The sequence below is a fragment of the Bos indicus x Bos taurus genome, chromosome 5 (assembly GCF_003369695.1).
Source record: "Bos indicus x Bos taurus breed Angus x Brahman F1 hybrid chromosome 5, Bos_hybrid_MaternalHap_v2.0, whole genome shotgun sequence".
NCBI lineage: Eukaryota > Metazoa > Chordata > Mammalia > Artiodactyla > Bovidae > Bos > Bos indicus x Bos taurus.
In genome coordinates, this window is record NC_040080.1 from 19065369 (window position 1) to 19085476 (window position 20108).

The 20108-nt window shown below is 37.2% G+C and overlaps 1 protein-coding gene across 6 annotated transcripts in view; it reads left to right on the forward strand.

The window, feature by feature from the left end:
* The window catches only part of RIMKLB (ribosomal modification protein rimK like family member B), a 47204-nt gene that overhangs the window by 13597 nt on the left and 13499 nt on the right, over positions 1 to 20108 (forward strand). For all 6 annotated transcript variants that reach the window (XM_027541247.1, XM_027541246.1, XM_027541245.1 and 3 more), the window contains 4 exons: positions 2175 to 2405; positions 14936 to 15166; positions 17908 to 17994; positions 19201 to 19404. In XM_027541247.1, coding sequence (XP_027397048.1) covers positions 2231 to 2405; positions 14936 to 15166; positions 17908 to 17994; positions 19201 to 19404 — 697 coding nt within the window. In that variant the 5' untranslated portion in view covers positions 2175 to 2230. The remainder of the gene's footprint in view (positions 1 to 2174; positions 2406 to 14935; positions 15167 to 17907; positions 17995 to 19200; positions 19405 to 20108) is intronic.

A 20108-nucleotide genomic window follows, 5' to 3' on the forward strand; every position in this document is an offset into this window, starting at 1 on the left:
ACCTTTGCAAAACTTTACAAAAAAACCAGGGCATAACATAATATTCTGAAGATTTTTAAGTATTCTGCATGAAGATACATCAGTGCAGCACAGGCTGATAACCCCCATGTTGTCTGCCACTTAGGTGGGCTTTGAGGATCCATAGCCATTGACATCATCAATGTAGTCTCTACCTTCTTCTGCAGGGTAATAGCATTCTTCCAGTTCTACATTAGGGGGTTCAAGCACCCCTTCTTGAAAAGCTGGGGTCCAGTTTTGGCAATCTTTACTTCACCTCACCCTGACAGAGAGGGAACATCGTTTTCTTTCTTAGAACCCTGGGTGCAAGAGGATTTAGAGCCTCTTCATTAAAAAGAAAATGAAAAGAGATAGGGAGCCTAATCTGAGCATGTAGTTAGTTGTTGGTTGTGTACCAGCATAGAAACACCCAAACTTTACTACGTGAGGCTGTCAGAGCTGTGGCCATGAGGCCAGACAAAAGGTAGGCTCACAAGCACCATCTCTTAGGAGTCTGCAGACTGTATGAGACAGCAGTCTTGGGATGCCTTTTATTGTGTGATTATAGAATCATTGGAAGCATCGTGTATTACTCTTGTGGCGTGGGCATTTTCCTGAGAGCTGATTTTACCATAACTGCTTCCCACTTACCAGTGGCTACCACAGCCCCATCCTGATTTCTACTGGGGCCACAACTGAACTAGTAATGCAGGGCAGTTTCATGCAGTGAAATCAATCATAAAAACAGACAGTGGTCTAGACTTCAGCATGAGTCGAGGCACAGAGATATTGAGTATTGGAAGTCAATGAGTGGGTGTTTCAAATGTTACCATTGTAAACACTTTAAGGGCATTTTTATATTAATAGTTTCCCTCTCATTGGAAACTGGGCATCTCTCTGGTGTGACTTGTGGAGCTTTTTCTTCTAAGTGAGACCTTTTCCAGTGGTCTGGAAGCCCACATTCCACATTCCTAGTGTGTAAATTGAGCTCTAAACCTCTTTCTTGTGCTTATTTACTGGTATCCAGTGATTGATGCCTTTGAGACGGTGGGTCCTGGGGCAGGTGGGTCAAGGTCTTGACAGAGTGGGTGGTGTGAGTGTTTTTTGTGTGTAAGCATATGGTAGTGCCTCTGTCCCTTGATGTTCTGCTCTTACTGTGTGCATCTGTGGAGCAGGCCCTTCTGGTTTAGACTGGCAAAAGCACACGAATGGTACCAGTTGTAGCTGCTATGAAGCAATCTATGTGTAGGGCCATTGCTTCCCCTTGTTCTTTCCTTTTGCGTTAGTTTTGCCATGTCATGTGGAATAATACTAGAAATCTTTTATTTGTTAAAATCACCTATTAATGCTTGTTAGTAAAACTTGTAACTTTTTGCTACTTTTCATGAAAATGATTTCTAATTCTCTTACTCATGATATAAACTCTTGAGAAGTAGCACTCTCTTTTTTGGTGGCATTCTAGTAAACAAGCTATGTTTGTTTAATAAAAATTCTATTTAAAGATAGAATAAAAACATTGAGTAAGAGCATGCTGTCTCTTGACTGAAAAATAAATTTTACTGAAGAGCTTTGGCATTTATTTTGGTTATTTAAAAATTTTCCGCCACATTCATTCTCAAATTTTAATTTTGATTAAATGGTGATTGACATCAGTAGTGATGCTCATCTAGTAATATAGGTACTACCTTCTCATTTTTAAACATACCTATAAAGATGTTTATAATAAATTATACACGTGCTGTGTGTGCTTAGTCGTGTCCAACTCTGCAACCCTGTGGACTGTAGCCCACCAAGCTCCTCTGTCCATGGGATTCTCCAGGCAAGAATACTGGAGTGGCTGCCATGTCCTCTTCAAGGGTACCATCCCGACCCAGGGCGTAGAATCTGAGTCTCTTGTGTCTCCTGCATTGGCAGCCAGGTTCTTTACTACTAGCACTTCCTGGGAAGCCCAGCAAATTATACATACATGTATGGAATAAGGAAAGCAATTGAACAGTAACTGCACAAATGTACATTATTTCTTTGAGTTTGTAGTGATGGAAAAGATACAGGGATATAGTTTTTCCTATTTTTTTTATGGTTAGTATATAATTGTAGTGTTTATTTGTGTGTGTGAGAGGAAAAAAAAATAAGATTTCTTGATTTACTTTGTATGTGTATTATTCTTTTCCATCTAGGAGGAGTCTATATTTAGGACGAAGTAATCCCAGGAAAGGAAGAACAGCAGATCAAGATGTGTAGCTCTGTGGCTGCCAAGTTGTGGTTCTTGACAGATCGTCGAATCAGGGAAGATTATCCCCAAAAAGAGATCTTACGAGCGTTAAAGGCCAAATGTTGTGAGGAGGAACTGGACTTTAGGGCTGTGGTGATGGATGAGTTGGTGCTAACAGTTGAACAAGGAAACCTGGGTAAGTCTATAGTTAAGTAACAGTTTGGATTTTTACCTAGAATTTGGTGATTCTTTTTGTTTTAGGAATAATTAGGTCAAAGGATCTGATAATAGGCTTTATCATTACTGAGTATCATCTAGTCTAAAAATCTAGTATATCTTACAGAAGAAATGAAAACAGCAGTATTTATTAAATCCCTCATTATATTATTTATTAAATAGTTGTGAGGGAAGTTAAAGATAACCTACTACTTTTTCCCCATTATTATTGTCCTCTAGTTTTTTAAAAGCCTTGTTTTTAAGATGCCTCTAAAGGAATCTGTACTCCAGTCAGTGGTCTGTCTAGTAAATTAATCAAAATCCATGTGCGATTCTTCTTTTCTTTTTTCTTTAGCAAATACTTTATATGTATAGTGTAAAATATTAATAGTATTTTTAGTGAATAAAAGTGTCTTAACTGATGAGTTTTTAAAAAAATATTTCTAATAGTTCATATTGTTTTCGGATTACAAGGGGAGGATATTTGGAAATGTGTTGGAAATTCTTTGGGACTATCTTTCAGGACATCTTTCCTTTGGAAAAGTTAGGATTTGTTACAGCTAAATTGGTCACCTCTGTTAGGGAAAGGTGGTTACTGGTGGTGCTAGTGGTGAAGAATCTACTTGCCAATGCAGGAGATGCAGGAGAAGTGGTTTCAGTCCCTGGGTTGGGAATATCCCCTGAAGGAGGAAATGGCACCCAAGTCCAGTATTCTTGCCTGGCGAGTTACAGTCCATGGGGCCACAAAGAGTCCAGTTTGACTGAGCAACTGAGCTCGCACAATAGTAAAGCAAAGTACAGGTCTGCTATTGTAGGGTAGTTTCATTCATGAGCTAGTTAATAATAGATCCAGAATCTTGCCTGATTTATACCATGGTCTCTTGGGTTTAAATAAGTAGAATCTTTTAGCAATCACTGTCTCTTTATCTAAGTCCTCTTAACATTTTTTATTGCATTCTCATTATCTTTCGGCAGTTATTGTTTCTGTACAAATAACTGCATTAGAAATATTTCTAAATTATTTCACTTGAATTAATAAGTAGTTACTACCTTTATAAGAAAAATGCATACCATGTTATTTTCAGTCCAGTTTTTTTTTTTTTTTAATACATGTGCCCAGTTCCAGCACCTTACACAGATTCAGAAAAATCTGGGGTAGAGCGTGTGTTATTCGTTCATTAAATATTGAGTACCCACTTTGTGCTAGTTAATTGGTATGGCATGTAAAATTAGACATTAACATTCATCAGTTGATCACACAAATAAATGTAAAATTATTATGAAAGGAATTGGATGTCACTGCACCCTCCTGTACCTATAACAGATAGATTTCTCTTGAAATCTTTTATCTAGTATCTGTTACATGCTTTTACAACTTTATAATTGTAAGGCCCATACAACTGTTGTTGAAAATAAAAACTCAAGATACTTTATGTTAGAAGCATGTTCTTGAAGTCTGAGTGAGAAGAGATCTCAAGGACAGTGTGGTATTTAGCTCACTAAACACAACTTCCACAGGGTTCTGGTGTATGTTTCTGTGTTTTAAAGGTTGAAATACTAAAGGCTGCATTTCCAAGAGTCCCCTGTGTTCCTCATGTGACCTAGCTTCTGTCAGATAGGCACATTACAGAAAGATTTGGGAGGTTAGAAGATCACTATTTTTCAGAAGTTTCATAGGTTGAAAACCATTGTGCTTGGTTTTTTCTTAGGTGCCTAATGGACGTTTTTACTTTGTTCTCAACTGTTTCCATGCCAGTCTGTCAAAACCGAATCCATGTTTTCCCCCTAAAACAGTCTTCTTATTTCAGTTTTTCTGTCTCTCTAACATTGCCTTTTGGCCTTTTAATCCATTCTTAAGAGCCATTTATACCACAAAATATTGTTGCTTTTTCCTTCTAAGCCACAACTATTCTAACTTCAACTTTTCACTGTCCTGGATCAGGGTCTTAGGGCCCAACATTTTCATGACACAACAGCCCCATATCTCTTTTTCACAGTCTTTCCTCTCCAGCCCTCTGTCATTCACAAATACTACCTTTATCATCTTAACATGATAAAATCTTGAGAAACTCTTGTTTCCTTATAACATTGAATCTAATTTTATATTAAAGACTTCATTGATGTACATCATATGAATCCAGGAATTCCTAGTTGGTTTTTTTTTTTTTTTTCACATTTTGAATATTTTTTAATTATTTAAATATCGTACCATCTTATAAGGAAGGTAATAGTATCATTTTATAGATGAGGAAACAGATGAGGAATTAAGTGGAGAAATAATAACTTAAAAAAAGAAATAATAATAAACACTATTTATATACCTTTATTGAGAGATTTATTTTTGCATACTACTTTGAGTTAACTGACACATGTCCTGTCTTTTCACTTTGCAGCTCATAAACTCATTCAATGTTTGCTTTTCTGTGAATGCGTCTTTTTTGAATTAGAATTTTGCTGGGAGTCTTAGTTGGCAGTTTTTTCTTTTAGCAGTTGGAAGATACAAACTTCCTATCTTCTGGCCTCCAAAGTTTCTGATGAGAAATCTGCCAGTGATTTTATTGAGGATCCATAGAATGTGGTGATTTGCTTCTCTCTCGCTTTTTTCAAAATTTTCTTTGTCTTTTGAAAGATTGATTATAGTGCATTTCACCATGTGTCTGTCAAAAGGTGGAGATTGTTGAGCTTCTTGAATGTTTATATTCATGTCTTTCATCCAATTTGAGAAGTTTTCAGCCGCTATTTTTTCAAATATGATCCTCCCCACAGTCTTCCTGGGAGTCCAACAATGCATAAGTTTACTGATTGTTCTGTCTGCTCAAATCCACTTTGAATTCCTTTATGTCAATTTCATTTCTGTTATTGTTCTTTTCAGCTCCAGAATTACTTATTGGTTTCTTTTTATGTGTTCTGTCTGCTGATATTAACATTTTGTTCACACATTGTTTCCTTGCCTTTTTTCATTCTTTGAGTATCTTTAAGTAGTTTCCCCCCTTAAAAAATTTTTTTTATTAGGTATGCTGCTGCTGCTAAGTTGCTTCAGTCGTGTCTGAGTCCATAGACGGCAGCCCACCAGGCTCCGCCGTCCCTGGGGTTCTCCAGGCAAGAACAGTGCCATTTCCTTCTCTAGTGCATGAAAGTGAAAAGTGAAAGTAAAGTCGCTCAGTTGTGTCCGACTCTTAGCAACCCCATGGACTGCAGCCTACCAGGCTCCTCCGTCCATGGGATTTTCATAGTTGATTTATAATGTTGTGTTAGTTTCAGGTATACAGCAAAGTGAATCAGTTATATTATATATAAATATATCTGCTCCAAATTTATCTCCACCGCCCCCCATAGTTTCTTTTAATGTCATTGTCATGCTCAGTTACTCAGTCATGTCCAACTCTTTGCAACCCCATGGGCGGTAGCCTGCCTGACTCCTCTGTCCATGGGATTCTCCAGGCAAGAATACTGGAGTGAGTTGCCATGCCCTCCTCTAGGGAATCTTCTTGACCCAGAGATCAAACCCAAGTCTTTTATGTCTCCTGCATTGACAGGTGAGTTCTTTACCACTAGCACTACCTGGGAAGCCCAGTGGAGGGAATGGTATAACAAAAAGTACTATGGCCTCTTTGTCTGCACCTCTATGATCAGAAGCTGCATCCAGCCATCAGAGCAGAGATCCCAGATATTTTGAGGGCAGGTCATTGTACCCACCCTGACTCCTGCAGGGTGTATCAGCTGCTCCAGAACCAAGTGCACAGTATGGCTAGAGAATGGGGGATGAGTAGTTGCTGCTGTTCTGAAATTGATCAAAATTTAACTGCGTTTATGATCCCAGTCTTTTTCTGAAAGTTGTGGTCCTTCAGCAAATTGACGAGGGGTTGTCTAGATGACGAGACAGAGTCCTGATGCTTCCTCCTCCTTTATCTTCCCAGAATCCTCTCTATACTTATTTTTGATTGAGGTGTATCTTCTTGTTTTGTTGTTTTATATTTTGGGAACAAGTATCTTATAGGATTATGTGTACCATGAATATCTTTTATCTGTGGCTTGCTTTTTTCACTCTGTTAATGACGTCTTCTGGTCAGTAAAAGTTTCGAATTAAGTACAGTTTATATTTTTCCTTTTTTGATTAGTGCCTTTTGTGTTGCAGTTAAGAAAATTGTGGGTGCCCAAGCGTCTTTATTTTATAATACATGCTGAAAATCTATTTGATAAAACACAGTATTATTAGGTGAAATTATTGTTAAGAAAAGGGCATTATATATAGTGTGGTACCATTTTCTAAGGATATATGAGTGTTAACTTTTGCTGGTCTAAGAAATAATTAATAAAAGGATAAACTGTAATTTTCTAAGTATGGGCTTCTAAGGTGGCTCAGTGGTAAAAAATCCGCCTGCCAATGCAGGATATGCGGATTTGATCCCTGGGTCAGGAAGATCCCCTGGAGAAGGAAATGGCAACCTACCCCAGTACTCTTGCCTGGAAAATCCCATGAAGAGAGGAGTCTGGTGGACTGTAGTTCATAGAATCACAAAGAGTTGGATGTGACTTAGAGATTAAACAACAAGAACAACGATGATTACCTTTAGGGAAAGGAAAAGGATCAAGAGGACAGGGATGAGCAAGACTACTCTGACAAGTTTGGGCATGTATTGATAATTGTTGAAACCAGGTGATAGTACATTGGATTTATTATATTTTTATTTTCTATTTAGAATTTTCCTTAATAAAAAGTTGAAATGTTGGACCTGATGAAAGTTTGTTTGACTCAAGGATAGAAGGAGTAATTTTGGAATTTAGTTATTTTTGGTGTGGCACCTTGTTGAGTTTATAGGTTGTTCTTGCTTCCTGGATTCCCAGAATGGCCCTGGTGTTTTTTTTTACCCTGGTTTTTACATCATTTTTTTTTTTTTTTCAATTCTGTGCATGATCCTATATACATCCATTATTATTTTTCCTGCTCAAGTTAAGTAGAGATATTTTAATTGCTTACAAATCAAATAAACTTCCCCAATACAAAAATTAATTCCAGAGAGCATGTTGCCAACAATAGACCTTCAGAGACTTGGTTACTTGGCATAGATAGGGCAGAAATCAATTAAGACTACCTTTCCAGAAAGGGATTCTAATAACCCAAGGCACACAGTGATGAAACTGGAGATTAAGTAATTACTTTTATTCACTTGGAACCATGGCCTCTTGATAAAAGGAGAGTGAAAAAGTTGGCTTAAAACATGCAGAAAACCAAGATCTTGGCATCTGGTCCCGTCACTTCATGGCAAATAGATGGGGAAGCAATGGAATCAGTGACAGACTTTATCTTTTTTGGGCTCCAAAATCACTGCAGATGGTGACTCTAGCCATGAAATTTAAAAACGCCTGCTCCTTGGAAGAAACGTTACGACCAACCTAGACAGCATATTAAAAAGCAGAGACATTACTTGGCCATCAAAGGTCCGTCTAGTCAAAGCTGTGGTTTTTCCAGTAGTCCTGTATGGATGTGAGAGTTGGACTATAAGGAAAGCTGAGCGCCAAAGAATTTATGCTATTGAACTGTGGTGTTGGAGAAGACTCTTGAAAGTCCCTTGGACTGCAAGGAGAACAAACCAGTCAATCCTAAGGAAATCAGTCCTGAACATTCACTGGAAGGACTGATGCTGAAGCTCAAATTCCAATACTTTGGCCACCTGATGGGAAGAACTGACTCATTTGAAAAGACCCTGATGCTGGGAAAGATTGAAGGCAGAAGGAGAAGGGGACGACAGAGGATGAGATGGTTAGATGGCATCACTTACTCAATGGACATGAGTTTGAGTCAACTCCGGGAGTTGGTGATGGACAGGGAAGCCTGGTGTGCTGCAGTCCATGGGGTCACAAAGAGTCGGACACGACTGAATGACTGAACGAAACTGATTCAAGTGTCTGTTGAAGATAAACCTTTGCAGTCTGTTAGATACTGCTGCAGAAAACTTTCAGTTTAAAAATTATATTTCTTTTTACAAACACGTTAGTTTTCTAGGAACCTACTTTTATCTTGGCCATTCTTTTCTTTAGATTTTTAGTTATTGTTAGTTACTCAGTCGTGTCCGACTCTCTGCAACCCCATGAACTGTAGCCCAACAGGCTCCTCCGTCCCTCGAATTCTCCAGGCAGGAGTTGGAGTGGGTAGCCATTTCCTTCAGGGGATCCTCCCAACCCCAGGGATCAAACCCAGGACTTCTGCATCGCAGGCAGATTATTTACTGTCTGAGCCGCCAGAGAAGCCCCCCAAAAAAGCCTGTTTCTGCCTGGCTTCAAATTGAGGACCTTTTAGGTGTGAGGTGAATGTGATAACCACTCCATTATGGAAGCACAGTTATTTTGCTGAACCTCGCCACATGCGGGACCTTAGCTCCCTGACCAGGGAATTTGCTTTTAGTTCATTAATTTCTGTTCTTCCTTTTTCTTAGATGTTAATGATTTGATTTACCTCTGGTGTTTTAGTTATTTACATCTTGTTTTAGGCAGAATGTCTTCAGACATTACGTAAAACACATGCTCTGTGTCTTAAAAAATGGTGAGAGGAATTTCCCTGGTGGTTCGGTGGTTAAAACTCCAGTGCATGGGGCAAAAGTTTGATCCTTGTTTGGAGAACTGAGTAAGATTCCACATGCTGAGTTGTGTGTCCCGCCCCTTCCATGGTGAGACAAGTTCAAATTTCAATATAATAATAATGAGTATCTACTATATTCCAGATAGTGCTGGGGGATATAGCTTTGAACAAGGTAGTATTTCTTACTCTAATGGAAATTTCTTGTTATTTTGACTCTCAGTCTCCTTTGTGCAAAAGAGGAAGATGGATAGCAGAGATGATTAAAAATTATTAAGTCCTTATTATTTGCCGGGCACTTCCAAACTAATGTTAACAAAGTTAATTCTCATCACAACTTTATAAAGGAATTACTTCTACTATTCTTATTTTAAAGAACCTGTGGCACAGAGAGGTTCAGTAACTAGCCTGGGGTTACACAGTGGAGAAATAGTAGAGCTTGGATTTGAATCAGATATGGGGTCGTTGTTGCAATAGGTCTGTTCACTTTCTGTGTTTGCCTTTGCTGTCCTTTCATTATCTACCTTTGATAATGAATGAAGAACCTTAATTTACTTACCCTGTTGGTTTCTTCAGAGTTTTCTGTATTCGGTGAGTTTAACACTGTTTCCTTCTTTGTAATTTATTATTCTATAGCTTTAAATTTTATTTAAGGTTATATAAATATATATTTATATTTTGAATTTTACATAAAAAAGTTCTAGATACCATGTAGTTATGTCACCTGCTCTACTTTGCCAAAGTAGATTGGAACAGACTTATATAGTTGACTTTAACCTGGAGCTGTTAAAAAGTTTACTCTTTTTCAAAGTAGAAAGTGAGACTTGACATTTAAAGGACACCACAAAGATACCTTGCTTCCCCTCTCGCCTTGTCATTACTAGTCTGTTGCTGGAAAACTGCAGTAAATTTTTATGACTGGCTTCATTAATAATGACTAAAATGATACACTTCCCCACTTTTCTTTTCTCTCCATATATATCTTTAACTATTTCAGAGTAGATTGCTATCTTATGGGGGGAAGAAAATGTATAGAGATAGTATTTCATACTTGGATAATAGTAAGGGAAAAAATTTCATAAAACTTTTCATGCTAAATGAGAAAAATATATTTATATCTTTTTGCTTCCAATACTGAGGCCTTATGCATCAAGTATTAAGTAAACCAAGTTTGCTTGGGAGCTGAATACAAAAGGGGATAATCAAGTTCCCAAGATATATTACTAGTAACAATTAACACATGTGCCATCAGGCTACCTCATCCTACCACTGTAAACTATAGAAAAGGTAAAGAGAATGTACTCCTAACATGCTGAGCTCAAATACCAGCATTTATAAAATGTAAGGAGTTTAATTAGAAGTATTTAGTGGCATCACATTTTTCGGTGTTTGTTATATCTTACCTCCTTTTGGGGATAGAGTTGGTTATCTTCACTCCAGATTCTATAGTTTTTAAAGGCACTTAGAGCAGAAGCTAGCCAGTCATTGCCTTCAATAAAAGATGTCTTTAAAATTAACAGTCATAATCTGAATGCTTGTTTGTTTGCTTTCTACTTTCCTCATCTCTTTCTCCTTTTCTCTCTCTCCCTCTCCCTTTTTTTCAGACACATGACTGTCAGCAGTGCTCAGTGATAATGAGGCACATGTTAAAGTAGTCCCCTTTTGTTTCTTTCTGGACCACTGATGAGGGACCTGGGAAAGAAATGTTACTGGTTCCTAGTCATTCTCCAAAGAGGACATCTTTGGAGAAAATTTGTTTTTGCTATCTGGGATTAAAAGTGAGACAAGTCTTAGAAACAAATTTGAGGGGGAAAAGGATTGCTGAGGATATTAAAGAGGGATGGTTTGATAGGAAACATAAAATTTATTTTGATGGGAAGCAGGTGAGCAGATAGGAAACACATATATATTCTCAAAAGAATGGATTCTTACATTATGCCTGGTTTTTTGATACTTGATAATTTCTAGATGTGTGAGTTATAACCCAGCCTTAATAAAGACTTTTTAAGTATTTTGTATAATTCTTGAGAATTGTTTGACCCTTGGTACTACAGATTTTCATTACTAATCGCCCTATTCTCAAAATTTGGGCAATTATTTCTTTCTACATTTTTGGGACCTGTGGGACAAATAAGCCAGTGATTTTTTATTTTTTATTTTTTTCCTTTAAGTTTAAGAAGACCTTTCTGATGTGGAGATAGACCTACATTTATGATGGGCAGCAGTCCAATGTGACCAAAGCCCTCTTGCTGCAGTCTTTTTTTTTAATGTCCTATTTAAAATATTGAAAAATAGATTTACAATGAGTTGAGTATTTTAAAGCATTTAGAATTATGTGGTCTTTTTTTTTTTTAAGATTCTACATGTGGTGAATTTAATAGCTTTGTCAGTTAAGTAATGGATTAGTATTCTAGGTTACTGACCTAAACAACTGAATGTGAATTTAGCAGGGTGTAGGGAGTGCTCAGAAGTTATGACTCTGTTATCCTGCCTACTTGCTATTTCCAGGTAGAACTCACAGCCTGAAAAAGAATATGTTAGATTTCTGGTCCAAAATTTGTTTTCGACTACCCCTTCCATTCATGGAAGCCCTTTCAGGCTGTCTAGTGTTGTCATAATTCATCTGTCTTAAATCTTTGAGTGCTTCCTTGATTTTTGGCACAGAGATTATGTGGCTTTTAAATCATGTACAAATAGCACCTTCACTTCCAGTTAAAATACTTAGTTATGTCAGCTTTAAAAGATTCCTGAAATCCTGATGAATACTCTTGAACTCTAAAGGATGGAAGAAAAAGAAATGCCAGTCAGCAGGGAGCCTATCAGTTGTCTGTTTCTTATTCCCTGAGGATAAAAACACTTAATACTTGATCATGTAGCCAAACTAGACTCAAAAAGCACAGGTGTAGTGAGATTTCCCACTTAATTACTGGCAAGGAGATTAATATCCCAAAGGAATCTTTCTACTAGGAGAATAATTATCCCTTAGCACCTTCTCACTTTGCTGCGACAAAGCAGCAGCCTTTTAATACATAATATACTTTATACAAAAAATACAGGAACAGAAATTTTTCCCAGCCCCATTGCTATTCTAAGGTTAACTCATTACTGACTTTTGATGTTTAATCATACACTTAATCCAAAACTTACATCTAAAATATTTATATTGAAATCTCTATTGCAGTACAAAGCAAAGTTATATGAATAGCATCATAAGTTACCATTTAAGATGATAAGCAAAAAAGAAGTGGAATTGAAAGCAGAACTGAGTGGTGGCACATTCATTTGGAATGAATAGCTGTGGCCATAATAAGTAGAGTGCAATTGTACCTGTGTATCATGAATAACAGAGATCTAAGGAAAAGAGTCGTTTGCCCTGTATTTCAGTTTCGTAAGCTCTACATCAAAGATAAGTTGTATTTACTAAAAATACCCAAGAGATCAGTAGTACTTTGCCTTTTTTGGGGATTCACATTCATCTGTACCTGCCCCTGTGTTTCTGGGTAGCCTCAGATCACCTTCTTTTTTTTTTTTTTTTTTTTTTGTTTTTCTCTAATTTTATTTTATTTTTAAACTTTACATAATTGTATTAGTTTTGCCAAATATCAAAATGAATCCGCCACAGGTATACATGTGCTCCCCATCCCGAACCCTCCTCCCTCCTCCCTCCCCATACCATCCCTCTGGGCCGTCCCAGTGCACCAGCCCCCAGCATCCAGCATCATGCATCGAACCTCAGATCACCTTCTGCTTGCCTGGAGTAATAAAGTGTTTTTGTCACAGGAGGCACTGAATTTCTTTCCATCCTCAGTAATAGCCATTATAGTGTACTATGCAGATCTGACTGCTTTGGGTAAAGTACTCCCGTATTCCCAGTTTTTTTTGGCAGCAGACTTAGAGTGAAATACTTCCATTACCTTTAATCCCGTCTTAAAAGTAGCAAAAACTCCAGTTTAGGGAAATGAGAAGATGAATTTTCTCTTGACAATTAAAGTATCTTTTTTCTGCTCACTCTTCTTTTTACCTTTCATGTAACAAATTTGATTATTTTCTTCTGGTAACACCGACTTTTCTTATTTTTCATAATAATACTTAAGACTAGATTTTTTGAGTTTTTTGACTGATTTTTCTTCAGATTTTTGCTTCCTTCTTGTTGCTGAGATTCATCAGGTCTTGGTCCTAGGAATTTCCATTTTTTCTTTTTCGTTTTTCAGCCTATATGTCCCTATTTCTTAAGTCTTCGGCTGATTCCTGTAGGTGCACATTCAACCCCACCTACCAGGTATGAATTCTGTATACATATGTGTATAGTTCCTATCCATACTTCAACTATTACAGAATAGTTCTACTTTGATGTCTTTATGTTATCACCAAGATCATATCTATGATCCAGAGTCAGCATCTTCTGCCCTAAACCAAATTCCCTTTTCACCTTTTTTCCATTCATTTGGTCACTAGGCTTTTTTCTGATTTCAAGGAAAATGCTGTTTAGATCTTGCCTGTTGAGGCAAGTCAGCACAAAAGCCAAAGAAATGAGAAAATGCAGGATTGCAGAAATCTGCTGCTGCTAATCTCTAGCAGCATGATTATGAGGAGAACGCCTGGAGCCATTGGCCAAAAACCTCACATCTGCTGATGACCACAGCGCTACCCATAGCTGCCCCCAGAGAATAATGACTTCTACTTTGACCTTTAAAATTGTGTGTAATTATCTTTCACTGGTGAATTTTCCAAATTGGAATCCTGCTGGTAAGGGGGTCTGGGAAGTGTGTCTAGCCACTGCCATACAGGAAAGGATTAAAAGATAGGGATGTATCAACAGGCAATATCAAGCTCAGTTCCCTTATCAGAACAGATATAGTCTCTTTGACTCAGAATTGTGGATCCCGCAGTTTCACTTCTGAATATTACTTAAAGGAAACAAAATCACTATCTTGAAGATTTATCTGTTACCCCCTTGCTCATAGCAGCATTATTCATAATAGTTAGACATAGAAACAAACTTAATGTCCGTTGACAAATCAGATGAGTGTATAAAGAAAATATGTTGTACACACACACTCTCCCTATAAAAGTCTTGGGTATGTAATATGTAGCATGGTGATTCCTGGTAGCTGATATACCTTATTTACCAATCTTCCCAACTTCTAGAAGAACCTGACACATAGTAATTAATATTTATTGAATGGATATCCATGAGTAAGGGGTTGATTATATGGTGTATCTTAAAGTATAATTCCACTGAGCCCAATAAAGCTATATTTACATTGGCTTAGATGTCTGGTATAATTTTACATGATGAAAGAAAGTGCCACAAAATGATACAAACAAAATATTTGTCAAAATTACCTACATATTTTTCTTTACTTAGTTAACATTAGGGGAAATACTAATAATAACCTGGGATGTTGGATGGGATAAATGTGTTACATTTTTATATTTTAATGTTTTAATAAGTGTATATATTTTAATGAATATAGGTTTTAGGAAGCAACTCGAGTACCTTGTTCCATTATTTGGGACCTTTTCAAAAATAGAATGGTACTGGATAAAACTGAAGAAACTGCTCTTTTAAATACTAAAAGCATATGTAAACACAAAGTTATTTGCTTTTTGAAAGCAAATCTGGACATGTTTCTGTCTTCATAGAGATAAAAAAGACTGTCATAAATCTCTTCATAGAGTCTTTTTAATGAATACATAATATTTCATTGTATTGGCATATACCAGAATTTATTTACCCAGTACATAAATTCTTCTCATTAATTTCTTTTTCTTACAAAAGAAAATCATTTAGGGAGGAATGTGTCTCTGTCTCAGTAAAATGTTAGCAGAATAGTAGATTTAGTTTTGAGACCTGAACTTTGGTATGTATCTATTTCTCTGTTTTATTGTATATTCTCCTTTGATGGTTTTGGTTTTATCCCTGTGTATTTCAGGTCTGCGTATCAATGGAGAACTAATCACTGCCTACCCGCAGGTGGTGGTAGTGAGAGTACCAACCCCTTGGGTGCAGAGTGACAGTGACATCACTGTTTTGCGCCATCTGGAGAAGATGGGATGCAGGCTGATGAACCGACCTCAAGCCATCCTGAACTGTGTTAATAAGTTCTGGACGTTTCAAGAATTGGCAGGTCATGGTGTTCCTCTGCCAGATACTTTTTCTTATGGTGAGTTTACTAATAAGACTTTATTGCCTCAGTTTTAGAGCACTGATAATATTGAAAGCCCTACTAAACTGATAGGGTTATGTGATACAAGGAAATTTGTGAACATGAAAGAACTTCTTATAGAAATGACTTTAAGTTTTAACAAACTAGGCAGTAGAATTATGAGACTTATCTTTGGTATGGAGAAGGAAATGGCAACCTACTCCAGTACTATTACCTGGAAAATTCCATGGATGGAGGAGCCTGGTAGGGGGTCACAAGGTCGGACACGACTGAGTGACTTCACTTCACTTCACTTCTTTGGTTTAGGTAGAATGGACTTATCAAACTCTTTCTGTAAAGGGTCAAATAGTGAATATATTTGGCTTTCCAGGCCATATGTTCTCTTTTGTGACTCTCAGTAAAGCTGTTGTATTGTGAAAGCTGCTGCTGCTGTTTTTTTGTTTAGTTGCTAAGTCGTGTCTGACTTTTTTGTGACCGTATGGACTATAGCCTGCCAGGCCCCTCCTGTCCATGGGATTTCCCAGGCAAGAATACTAGAGTGGGTTGCCATCTCCTTCTCCAGGGGATCTGTTGACCCAGGGATCGAACCCATATCTCTTACATTGGCAGGTGGGTTCTTTTACCACTGAGCCATCAGGGAACCCTGAAAGCTGCAGTAGACGAAGCTTAAACAGTAAACGTGGCTATTTTGTAGTAAAACTTTATTACAAAAAGGCTATGAGCCAAATCTGTCCTCAGTTTGACAAGCCCTGAGGTAAAAGAATCTGATAATCGCTCTATAGTTTCTGATTATCTTCATTACCATTTTCATGTTAATGCTTCATAAATATTTTCATATTTTGAAAAAAATGAAAGAAAATGACACTAGATACGCTTTAAACCATTGCTTCTGAAGTCGTCTGTGGGAGAGGACCATTTTTATATTTTTTAAAAAATTTACTGTGGTTTTTAATACTATAGTGCTCTAAAACCAATTTACAGTATGCATAAAGTACTGTAAAAATATCAGAACAATGCCAAATTGTTTTCTTGTGTTTACTCTTCTTATATTTTTCTGGACACATATCAGTAGCAAAGAAGTCACAGAGGCAGGGGTTCCTGGACCACACTTGATGAAGTAGCACTGTTATAAACGTTGTTGTGTTAATATATTCCTGACTTTCCAGTTCTTCTAGTTTGGAAAGAATCAGGCTTACTATAAATCACTGTAGTTTTTCATTAAAATGTCCAGCCGAATGCTTGAAAAGTTGGAGAGGCTTTAAAAAGAAATTCCTGTCCTCTTGTTATTTTTAATATTTTAAAGAAGGGAACTCCACCAGTTTGTATGGCATATATAGATACCATTGCTATTTTTAGCAATTGCACAAGAAGAGACAATTGAATAATTCTTTCTTCCTAACAGTTCTTTCTTCTTTTAAAATGTTGCAGCTTACCTCATCAGTCTACAGTACTGATTTTAAGAGAATGGAAAGGAGCAAAGTATATTAACCAAATCTGGCTTAAAATGTGGAGACTGGCTAATCATAATTTCTCTTAAGCTACAAATTTATGATATTGCAGTTGTTTAATGAACTTTTTCTTAGTCTGATTATTCAGTCAGCCATGCTGGTTTTTTGCAACTACAATCCATTTTTGCTCTTTATCATTTGTTTCTGCTGCTGCTGCTGCTAAGTCACTTCAGTTGTGTCTGACTCTGTGCGACCCCATAGACGGCAGCCCACCAGGCTCCCCTGTCCCTGGGATTCTCCAGGCAAGAACACTGGAGTGGGGTGCCATTTCCTTCTCCAATGCATGAAAGTGAAAAGTGAAAGTGAAGTTGTTCAGTCGTTTCCGACCCTCAGCGACCCCATGGACTGCAGCCTTCCAGGCTCCTCCGTCCATGGGATTTTCCAAGCAAGAGTACTGGAGTGGGGTGCCATTGCCTTCTCCGATTATTGGTTTCTAGGAAGTATAAACAGAAAGAACAAGATATAACCTGTGGGTTACCTGAAAAGCTCATGGTAGAATGAACTCTAGTTTATAATAGAGAAAAGAAAAATTAATTTGTGTAGTTGATAAGAGCAAGAGCACACACATGCATGCATGTTAGCATTTTTTCAACTTTGGATGTCTTCCCCACTGACTCACTCTTCTATTTCTTAATCCAAATAGAATGCTGTATACTAAAGTTGATCTTAGGGCTTCTATTACTTGTGTGGTGGAAGAATAAAGGATGAAATATGAAAAATAGAACTTCCCTGGGGGTACAGTGGATGAGAATCTGCCTACCAATGCAGGGGACAGGTTCAACTCTTGGTCTGGGAAGATTCCACATGCTGCAGAGTAACTAAGCCTGTGTGACAGCTGCTGAAGCCCATGTGCCTAGAGCTTGTGCTCTGCAACAAGAGAGTCCACAACAATAAGAAGTCCTACAATGAAGAGTGCCCCTCACTTGCTACAACTAGAGAAAGCCCACATGCAGCAGTGAAAATGGAGTGCAACCAAAAATAAAAAATTATAAAAAATGTTAATAAAACTAGGAAACTTTGTTTTAACTTCTTTGATTTGGATATTACAGTGTTTATAGTTTAATAGTTTTTATCCACTTAAAAAGTAGTTTTAAACTGATAGTTAACTGAAGACAAAATTGAGCCATTAAGTTCTTACCTTCTACCTTCTTTGTCTTGCTGACTTTAGATAAAATTTATCATAAAACACCTCTGCTGCTATTCTTAAATTTTATTTTTTGCTCAAACCAGGTGGTCATGAAAATTTTGCTAAAATGATTGATGAAGCAGAAGTACTGGAGTTCCCAATGGTAGTGAAGAATACACGTGGTCATAGAGGTGTGTATGAATTGTTGCTATTATACATAATATTGAAACTATTCTTCAGAACTTCTAAAGAATTGTAGGGAAATTGCTAGGTGTGTGGTACCTCAGACTTGTAGAAGGCTTTTGTGAGTTGTTGAGTTCTGCTGGAAGCTATTTCTGTTCATTAAGTGGTTATCTTGGACATTTTAAGATGCATACTTAATTTAGACTGAGTCTCAAGTTAATGATCTATCTTCCTTTTCAACAGTACAAGGATTCTAGATCACTAACACCATCATCCTCATCCCAATTTATGTTGTTTGAAAACAGTATATAAAATATCTTAATAACTTTGGATTAAGTAATGATTTTTTTAAGGGGTAAAATGATTCATAAATCCAAGTACTTCCAAGCTTTAGTGCCTTGACAGATAACTGGATGAGGGTTCAGCTGGGACTTCAATGCACTATTTCTACCTGACTTCTCCAGTCAGCCAAGAAGTCTCAGGCCTCCTACAGTGACTGCTCCAGTGAACAAAGAATCTGTGTGACCTTTTACACCCTAGCCTCAGAAGTCAGATAGAATTCCTTATTCTGTATTCTGTTGGTTGAAGCAGTTACATCCCCTCCTAGATTCAAGCAATGGGACATAGATTCCCCTTCCTCTTAATGAGAAGACTGTCAGAGTATTTATAACTATGTTTTTTTTTTTTTTAATTTAAATTTATTTATTTTAATTAGAGGCTAATTACTTTACAATATTGTATTGGTTTTGCCATACATCAACATGAATCCGCCACGGGTGTACACGTGTTCCCAATCCTGAACCCCCCTCCCACCTCCCTCCCCATACCATCCCTCTGGGTCATCCTAGTGCACCAGTTTTAAAAACAGACACTTCTCTTGGCACAAAAGTAGTAATGTAGTGCTATCTTACTAAATGCAAATATAGTATCTTAATATTGTATAATATATAAAACATACGTTTTAACTCAGAACAATGTTTTACTGATAAGTGAGGCTAGTATTATTGGCTAACCTGAAGAAATACAATTCACAAGAACCCAGCCTCACAATATATACCGGAATAAATTCTGTTAAGAGATTGGGGAATGCGAGAGTGACCATAGACAACTGATTCTGAGAAAGTAGAATGGGAAACAAGAAGATATAGGTAGCAGATATCAACTGCATATAGTTTGATGACATACTCATTTCTTACTCTCTTTTTTGGTCACAGGCAAAGCGGTTTTCTTGGCTCGAGATAAGCACCATTTGGCTGATCTAAGTCACCTTATTCGCCATGAAGCTCCATACCTGTTCCAGAAGTATGTTAAAGAATCTCATGGAAGGGATGTACGTGTCATTGTCGTGGGAGGCCGTGTGGTTGGCACCATGTTACGCTGTTCTACAGATGGGAGGATGCAAAGCAACTGCTCATTAGGTAAAAAGCAATGCAGGAGTTTTTCTATGATATAAAGTAGTGTTATTTAAGCTTATTCAATGAGTATTTGTATATAACTCAGATCCTTTTACCTAATAAGTTGCTAAATATATCTTTCACATGTAAATATCATTAATAGACTTAACACGAACATAATTTATGTATGTATAAATTTGCTTTCACCCAGACTCAATTAATAAACCAATTCACACACTTATGAAGTGTCTACCAGTTTCCCTCTTTGGTTTTATATTGAATTGGCCAAAAAGTTCTTTTGGGTTTTTCTGTAAGATGTTACAGAACAACTTTTTTGGCCACCCCAGTATTATTTTCTGTATAATTGAGGTTCATTTAAGCTGTGTCCTAACCTATTTAACCTGTTGGTCCAGATAATATTGCTGATTTTCATTTGTTTAAATGTATATTTTCTGAGATCTTTTATTGTTGAAATGCCTCAGAGCATAGTCTGGGTGTTGTCCTCTTCTCTGTTTATTTTACTTTCTTAGTAATCTTACTTAGCTCGTGGCTTTAAATGCCATTTATATGTTACTGTTCTCAAATTTATCTCTCCACTTTAGGCATTCTTCTTGAACTTGGGCACACATATGTCACTGCTTGTCAATAGCGCCATATAGATAACTGTTAGAGATTTTCGTCTCAACATGTCCAAAACTGAATTCCCCATCTAACTACTTCTTCCAGTA